The 9,514-nt window shown below is 37.8% G+C and overlaps 1 protein-coding gene across 1 annotated transcript; it reads right to left on the bottom strand.

The window, feature by feature from the left end:
• Positions 1-1,651: 1,651 nt before the first annotated feature.
• Positions 1,652-4,100, bottom strand: LOC122040740 (flap endonuclease 1-A-like; the record flags this gene model as incomplete). The annotated part of the gene is made up of 9 exons (XM_042600169.1): positions 1,652-1,674; positions 2,776-2,860; positions 2,923-3,042; positions 3,126-3,176; positions 3,353-3,418; positions 3,617-3,664; positions 3,756-3,804; positions 3,891-3,944; positions 4,024-4,100. Coding segments are annotated over 9 exons (573 nt in total), but the record flags the coding sequence as incomplete, so codon positions are not given.
• Positions 4,101-9,514: the final 5,414 nt, after the last annotated feature.

Here is a 9,514-nt window from a genome sequence, read left to right on the forward strand (position 1 = left end):
TGAATCCCAAGTAGACTCACTCAATCAAATGAGCTCAACATCTCATATTGACTCATTTGGGCATGGCCATGCACTTAGTGGTCTCACTCTATCAAAAATATCGATGTCACCCCCATCATATAGGAGGGATAGATCACATTTACATCACTCACATCCCTCCACATAATTTGTTACATACCCAATAATCACCTTTATAGTCCACCCAGTTACGGGTAACGTTTGACGAAGCCAAAGTATGCAACTCCTTGTGTAGGGAACCATGGTGACTTCAGGTCCAAGGACTAATAGTCATACTAATAGCCACATGAGAAAGTATATGACACTCATATAACGATCCATGATACTTTCTCATGGCGGGTTATTCAGTATACATTCTCCAATGCATACTCATGTGTCAACTTGATATCTCCATATCCATGACTTGTGAGATCAAGTCATCGAGTTGACCTACATGCTAGTCTCATCGCATTAACATTGTCCTTGAATGCTAATACTTGACTAGGAATGATTAAGAGTAGTGTTCCCTATATCATCTCACTATCGATTCAACTAACCGATTGATATAGGTAAAAACCTTCTACTCAAGGACGCTATTATACTTAGTTATTTGACACCAATACAAGTAAGCATAATAACCATAAACAAATGCCTTTATATATATATAAGAATATGATACAACGAGTCCATACAACAATCATCAAATAATTGGCTCAACGGCTTTAACTTATAGGTAGATGGTACGGGTTCCTACTTCCTTATGGAGGAATTGCCTCTCCTTTCAAGAGAATGTCCTAGACGTCCGTGAATGGGTTACCCTTGTCACTAGGGCCCCTCGGGTATACGGTCTAGAGCACTCTCTCCACGAGAGCAACAATTCATATGAGATTGTTTCCCCTTTTAAGGGGACGTCTTAGATGTCCGGAAAGGATTACCCCTGTCACGAGGCACTACAACAAAAACTACAAACGACAACGGATATTATCCGTTGTCGTAGGGTGAAAAAACCATTGTAACTGAGGGCGTTGTAGAATGTATGGCCCTACGATAACGGTTTTGAATCCGTTGTCTTTGTAGACATTTGACAACGATTTTTATCCGTTGTTGTATATATGCTCAAAATTTGGCTACGAAGGATACAACAACGTTTTAAAACCGTTGTAGTAGATAATTTCAACAACAGAAATAAATCGTTGTGGTAGACTTTTTTTACAACAGATATAAACTGTTGTGGTAGATAATATTTACTCGTTTTTCTTTTTTTTTTACAATAGTTTTAATATATTTTACAACGGATAAAACCGTTGTCTTTTATCACTTTTTTCAAAAAAAAATCGTTGTGGTTTACATAGTTTTTACAACATTTTTAACTGTTGTCTTTAATGTTCATTAATACCAAACAACCAATCTTAATTTACTATAAGCAAACCACCAATACAAAACTAAATATTTACTATATTAAATCCAAAATAAACATCCATATATACAAAATGAGTTGTTACTCATCAAAATACACATGTTTTCCATTATTGTTCTCCATATACATTAAATCACATGTTTTCCATTTGTTGTTTTCCATATGGCGCGCTTTTAATTTACAAATTAGCAAGGCAAGCTACATCCTAACAAAGCTCACTTCTTGCATCAAAAAAACTCAAGCCTCACGAATTGCCCCACCTGCAAAAGAAAAATTCAACAAAACTTATAAAATTCCATAATTCCAGATTATAGTCTACATGACAACATGAATTCTTGGAAAATAAGCAATACAAGGAAACAGGCCATTTTATACTCGAAGTTGCATGTTTGAGGTGGTTATAGTCAAAATTACTATAAATATGATTACCAAAGAATAAGAGCAACTAAAAAACTACTTTTATCTAGTTAGGGAAAAAAATAGACAATTGCAAATTTTCCTCCTTCTCTTACGTTTTCAACTAATGACTGGTTTGAAGAGGATTTTTTGCAACTTCATCAAGTTTTACATTGACTCAAACTTATGACTACCCTTGAGCATAATCTTTGAGTATCTATTTGTACATGTTGCAGAACTGTTAGCCACTGCTAGAAGAAATGGAGAAACTCTTCCAACTAATGTACTCCATGTGACTCAAGGAGCCTTATCGAAATATGGTTCTAATAATAATAATAATAAATCCTCTCTCAATCAGCTGCATTCATGAGTAACACATTGGAAGAGGAATATCAAGGCTGTGCCTGAAAGGAAAAGAACTCTGGTATTCACAAAATATAATTTAACCGTCAGTCCTTGCATAATGCAGAAACAACTAAATAAGCATCATGTAACATCAAATGTTAGAATGAGGTATTGGGCAAAGGTATGTGTATAATTTATTTCATGGAACATCAAATGTAGAAACAGAGTTTTTTTTCCTTCAACCAAACATTTAAAAAAAAATGGAAATTTCCAAAGCATGACATAACTGCCCAAATCTGCGTTGGATATAGATACTTGGATAATGACACTCAAACAGTGACACTATGAGTGAACAATCACTAATCCTATTGAACACATGTACAATTTGTAAAAATAGCCATGTCAGATATTGCGATCATACTCATGTTGAACTATATCAAGTCCAAGTAACATAGACATGGAATAGTTGTAGCACTGACACCATATTCAACCACACAAGCATTATCATACTAGAGATTTGAATGAACATTAGTTATCAAATTTCGTAAACAGTAAGCAGTAGAGTACTAGCCTTGTATGTTAAACTTGTTGAATGTACAATATCTCATAAGAAAGATTACCTTTAATGTTATCACAATAATCACATCCAGAGAGAATACACAAATCAATGAACTGATCCATAGTGAGTCTTAGCTCTTCAAGAACCTGAAAAATAAGGATGAGAATAAATACAGTAATTCAATTAGCAATAAGCAGAATAAATATACCTTTGAAACGTCAAATTCAATCACAGAGATTTTTTTGGAACTAGGATCCATTAAATGATGGAGAAACCTTGGTACCCCAAAAGTTAAAGTATCCATGTTTTCTGAGGCAACCGCAAACACCTAGAGATTGATAACAAACAAATACGTTTAGGATATTAAAGTTAAAAAAATAAAATAGAATGTGTTACATTGCATCATTTTACCTTGTCACTTTTGCAAAGAGCTGCGCATTGAGCTTCTGCTTCACAGGGTGCCTTTAGATCAGAAAGATGAGTTTAACTTCTAAAACTAGAGATACAATACTTGTATATTAAGCAATTGCATGCAGCTTTAGGAAATGTTTGCAAGAGAAAGTAAAATTGTGTCATTGTTAGTTCAAATTCTTGTAGCAAGGATAAAGAATTCAATAAGTGAAAGTGGACTAGTTTACCTCAATAGTAGGCACACCCATTAGTCTTAAGAGACGTTTACAATCTTCATTATGTTTCTTGGTTACCTGTGAAAAAACTCTACAGTCATCTACTGGAATCAAATTCTTCAAGAAAGTAATTTGAAAGTTCAAAATATATTTAAAGAAACTCTATGTTACATATGAAGAAAACAGATAATCAGAATGCTAACTTTATGTTGATTGCATCATAATCAATAAGATCCTCATGGTAATTTCCAATAAAATAGCAATATCAAAGATTACCTTGACAGTCCTTTTGCTGTACTTTTCAATTCCCTCCAAATCACCAGTCTGCAAACAACAAATGTAACCAAGACAGCAAAAGAAATTCTAGCACACTAAGGAGTCCCAATAAAGGTACTTGTTATGCACAAGCAATGACCTCAATTGTTGTGTTCAGATCGTTAGTTGCATCTTTCCTCTTTAAATATCTAAAGAATAAAATAAGCTTAAAGATTATCATTATCTTGCAACAAAAAAAAAGGAGGGGGACAATGACAAAACTGTAAAGACTAGCCTTTTGGCAAGTTCTTGTTTCTTCAACTCTGGAGGTTGACCGTCAAATACATATCTAGCATAAAAAAGATGATAATAAAATATGGTGGCTGAATGATAAACAAAATGATATTTAGACATGCAAATGGACTTACACTGGCTCGATACCTGCTTCTAATAAACTGATAGTTCGATTGAACATCCCTTGCAAATGACTTATCGGCCATACAAAATGTCAAGAGTTAGAAGAAGAAATAAAAAAGTCCAACTCATGCATAGATTTTTCAATGAACTCTGCAAATTCTTTCCTAATTCCAGGAAGTCCTCGAGAATCACTATATGCACCTGATTGCTCGAAAGAAAGTTGAGATTCTTATCAGAATGACTAAAACAATATTTACTCATCAACATGAAAAAAATAACAAGGCCTGCAGGTGATGTTTTGGGTTTGTTACATATAAAGATACAACTAAAAACTGGAATATGACACAAATGTTATGAAAAGGTCAACATAAAAATTGCTTGGGTTACAAATGCACAAATAAGTACAGAATGCATTTCTTTTCCAGATCACCGTTAACAAGAGGAAACAAGTTGCAAAGCAGTTTAGCTTGAGAAACAGACTGCATCAAAAAGGAAAAGGTTTAAGTAGACTGCGAGTTGAAAATTGTAGGAATATGTGAATACCTAAACCACCCGAATTCAATGAAAGATAATGTTTAGCTCTTGCAATGACATCTGCAGGGAATAAAAGCCCGACATTAGGGTCATCCAATAGAAATGGAGCTTGGCATAATGCTACCATCTGGAGAATAGTATAGGTAAAAAATTACGCCATTAAAAAGAGAAATCTAATGGAAAATGTCTCTTTATCTCAGGGAGCATAGAGAAGGAGAAATTGCTCCATGTACAAGGAATTTTTGACTTGTGAAGATGATTTTTTCTCACTAAGTTCCTTAAGTCAAGCAATAGAGAAGAATGATCAACACTTTGATACAAGTAGTTTTTAAGAAAGAATAAAGAGAAAATGGAAACCTGACGGGGAAATGTTAATGGCTTCTATCCGAGAGCATGAGGGTTCCCGACATTTGTGAAAATAATCTGCAAACAACAAAAAAAACCAATCTCATGGAAAGTAAGTCCAACTTGTATCTTGTTTCTTAAGAATAAATTGCAAGGGGAGTGCAGTATTATAACCTCAAATTTTAATCTCACAAGTGGCATCCCAACAAGCTAATAATAAAAAGAATCAAAGGCATATGTGCACTTCATATCTTGATACAAGCAATAAAGCAAACATATATAGTGCTAAATAACCCAGGAAGATATCTTCAACCAGATAACAAGAATGGAAAAAAAAAACAATCAAAGTCAGATCTTTCAGGAATCGAAATAAGAGTCTCTTTCAATAAAATTTATTCTATTTAACTCAAATCATGTTGTGGCACAATCAACGAAAATTATGTATGAGAAAGCATCATAACCTTCTTCCCCTCCTTCTGTAACTCCGAAGCCCGCAGGTAAAGCTCCCCTTTGACAACATATGCAACTTTCTTCACATTCTCATTCAGCAACTCGTAGTCCAGCGGCTTCGGCGCCATCCTAATACTAATTAATGATTTAAAATCAGAACTTCTTATCTTAATACTGACTAAGCAACAAAAGGAGTATAGAAGAGGTCACATGCTAATTTTATGATGGAAAGCAGATCAAACTTACTTGGACATCAAAGATTCTGCTGCCTTCTCCAGGCATGGAAAAATTAACCTATTTTGACTGAAACTTGTTGACTCTCTTTGTTAGAAAATGGGCAGTCTTCTTGGAGCATATAATGTAGAAATATGCATCTCCGACTCTGCTGTAGTTCTATAGACATGAACAAAAACAACAATAAACAAGGATGCCATGGCTAAAATCCTAATGCCTTTGCAGTCAGCTATAGACCCTGCAGAAGAAGCTTGCTTACATGCGAAATAGACGTATGTTTTCATGTTCTTCTCTGATCTAAGAAGTCATTAAGAAAAACTAGAGGAACAAATCTCGTGGAAAATGATCGCCATATTCAATTAATGATACGATTAAGATGATTTGGTGAATTACTTTTTTTTAAAAAATGACCCTAATTCGATTGAATCTGAAGCAGAGGAAACCCTAATCGAAGGAAAAAAAGATCGAGCGCAGACTTGGAACTCGGAGGTGTGGTACAAGCTCATAAACAAGCGGAGGGCACTGGCCTGGAGGAGCATGGGCTACGGCTTCCCGCCGTCATCCTCCTTGCCTCTTCCCAGCGGTGCGAAGATGTCGTGTGTGTTGTTATATAGGGAAACAAGTTCAAAGAACCCTCTGCCAAGGCCAGACGATGAAGCGACGGCTTGCGTCCCGGAGAAGGTGATGAAGACCGCATCGTCGCTCCTGTCAATGATGAAGTTGGCACTACCTGCATTGGCACGCAGGCAGCGGGTCCAGGCTTGTGCCAGAAGAGGGGAAGATGCAAGGAGCGCACCAAGGACATGGCTCATCTCGAACCTTTAGGAGGCAAAGGTAGACAAATCAAGAGTGAGGGTGAGAATGAGAGAGAGAGGAGAGCACACCGTTGTGGAGGAAGATCCAGTGGTCGACGGGATGGCGTGAAGAGATTGTATGAGGAGAGGGAAAGAAAATTGCCCTAGGTTCGGGAGCGTGAAGGAAAAACACGGCGCCGAAAAGAAAACAGCGAGGGAAAGGAAAACAGCGAGCGGGGAAAATGACCAAATTCAATTACAACGGTTTTTTTTCAAAATTGTTGTCGTAGACGCTAAAAACGCGGATAAAGACAACGGTTTATAAAACCGTTGTAAAAAGTGTTGTCGTTTTAAAAAAATATTGCTCCATGACAACAGTTTTGCCAAAACCGTTGTCTTTTATATTTAATGGGGAGTTCAAAGACAACGGTTTTGGCAAAAATCGTTGTCTTTGAGCAAATACGCAACGCTTTCTCTTAAAACCATTGTCGTAGGGGTGTTGTCGTTTGCAGTTTTTGTTGTAGTGAGGGTACCTTGGTCAATACGCTCTAGGGCATCCCCTTGCGTGATCAACAATCCTCCACATCAATCAACAAAGCGTGTAAGAAACATAACTACGTCACACACACAACTTCATCAAGTATGAACAAGGCATAAACAATTCATTGAATAGAAATAAGGTGAATCAACAGAGTTCTACATCTCCATCATATTACAAATACTTCCTAATCCTAGAAGAGGATGTCTACTCCATTATGGTGGAAGAACAACCCCAGAACATAAAGAAAAGCATATTTACAACCCTAGAAGGAAAGGAAGAAAAGATGCTTGATGATTCTGATGTCTTGGGGATGCTTCCTTGCTCCGGAGATGGACGGATCATGAAGAGACGGCGGTGGATGAAGCTCGACGGCTTTCCCTGAGGGGAGGGACGAAGTCCCGAACCAAAGATGAACCCAAGAATAGGTTTCTTGACCCTTTTATAAGCTAGGGTATGGGCGCCGCACGGCCCGTGGCACGACCGTGCAAGGTTGGCACGACCACGCCCATCCTCTCCTCTGGCGAAGATGCATGGCCATGCTGATTTGGCACGACCGTGTGGTCTCTGACTTCTTCTCCCTAAGGCACGACCATGCAAGGATGCACGGTCGGGCATTCCTTTGTCTCGACTTGGAGTGGCACGGCCGTGTAATGATGCACGGCCATGCACTGCTTCACCTCTGCCATGGCTGCACGACCGTGCAAGGGTGCACGACCATGCCCTGCTCCGCCTTTGCCATGGCCGCACGGCCGTGCAAGGGTGCACGGTCATGCACTGCTCCCTTCTGTCTGGTCACACGACCGTGTGTTGCACAGTCGTGTTCTTTGGCTTGTTTCAGTGCATAGATAATCGTCGTTTTTGCTCCAAAAGTCGTCCCTATCAATACAAAACCAAATAAAGAACAGATATCCGAACAAAAGAATATATATAATGAATACAAGATGAAAGAGGCAATCATGCAACGAATATATATGAATAAAGTACATGAATGTGTGCTAAAACATGTGTAAATGATCATAATATTTACGCACATCAATCTTCCATGTAGTATTGGCCTCCACCCTGACTATCTCCACGTAGCACTTGCACGCTACCAATTGATCACCCTTTACCTCTCCTACTTGATCATCCACAGGAAATTTAATCTTCTGATAGAAGGTAGAAATGACCACCTGGAATTCATTAAGGTTGATCGACCCAAGATAACATTGTATATAGAGGGCACATCCACTCATGAAATACGACCGACGCATCCTCATTAAGGGCTCTTCTCCCAGAGATATAGCTAATTTTATCTGACCCAACGACTGTGTTGGGATGTATACTATAAGTCTAGCTTTTGTATGAACATCTGTTTTGAAATATTTTGAAATGAGAATCACTTTGGTCAAATGTTTGCATTTTATATTTATATATATGTCAATGCAGTTGTCCATTTAATTTGTATTGTAGATAACATAGTGTGTGGTGCCACACAGAAGATCATGTTATCGATTCCTTATAAATTATAAATAGTAGCTCACAACCAAGATGGATTGGGGCAAACCATTGGAACCGTTTTAGTGTAATTTGGTATTAGTCTATGTTGACTATAAAATTACACAAGTACACTATGTGTGTATTGAGCAAGACCGTTTGAGGTTGTTTGATTTTTACTGACTACATAAATGAACAAAACCTCTGTTATTATGGATGTTCATCCTCTTAATCCCTATATAATAACAAGCACGTATACTTAGTATTTATTTCTTTAACTTATCAAAGGGTGAGGTTTATTCGTTAAATCAATAGGCCCGATGAGTTGGGAGAAAGTACTGTTTATATGGTGTGGTGTTGATTATAGAAGGAATCTGTCTTAATTATTTAGGCTGATGATGTCCCCTTGAGGAGCTCATAAGGATTATCATGTAAACCCTGCAGTTGAGTGGTACTACTCTTGGAATCAAATGTTAATTAATTTAGTGGTCAGTAACACATTTAATTAATGGGCATACGATATCTTAAACACAGGGAGATTAACGCACTCATGATAAGAAGGAGCGCATATTGTAATATGGGATTGGTGCGGTAGTTTAATAATAACCCTTTTATGGTATGAGTTATTATTGATGGACTTGAGTTGAGTGTTCGGGCCTGATGTACGTAAATATTATGATCATTTATGCATGTTTTAATCCACATTCACTTGCTTTATACGTATATATTCTTTGCATGGTCGTCTCTTTTATCATATAATCATCATAAATACTCTTTTGTTTAGAGATATGCTCTTTGTTTGGTTTTATGTTGACAGGGACAACTTTCGAAGAAAAAATAGCGATTGTCGACGCACTAGAACGAGGTAGAGAACACGGCCATGCAACCTTGCACGACCGTGCGGCCAAACAGAGATGGATCCGTGCATGGTCGTGCAAACCTGCATGGTCGTGCCCCCCACGATCGCAGCCAAGCAATGCACGGTCGTGCAATCCTGCATGGCTGTGTCCCAAGAGCAGTGCCCCAGATCCACACGCTCGTGCCAATTGGCATGGTTGTGCAACACGGCCAAAGATAAAAGAAGGAACGGTCATGTCAATTCTGCACGGTTGTGCGGTGTAACCAGTG

This window comes from Zingiber officinale, chromosome 1B (assembly GCF_018446385.1).
Source record: "Zingiber officinale cultivar Zhangliang chromosome 1B, Zo_v1.1, whole genome shotgun sequence".
NCBI lineage: Eukaryota > Viridiplantae > Streptophyta > Magnoliopsida > Zingiberales > Zingiberaceae > Zingiber > Zingiber officinale.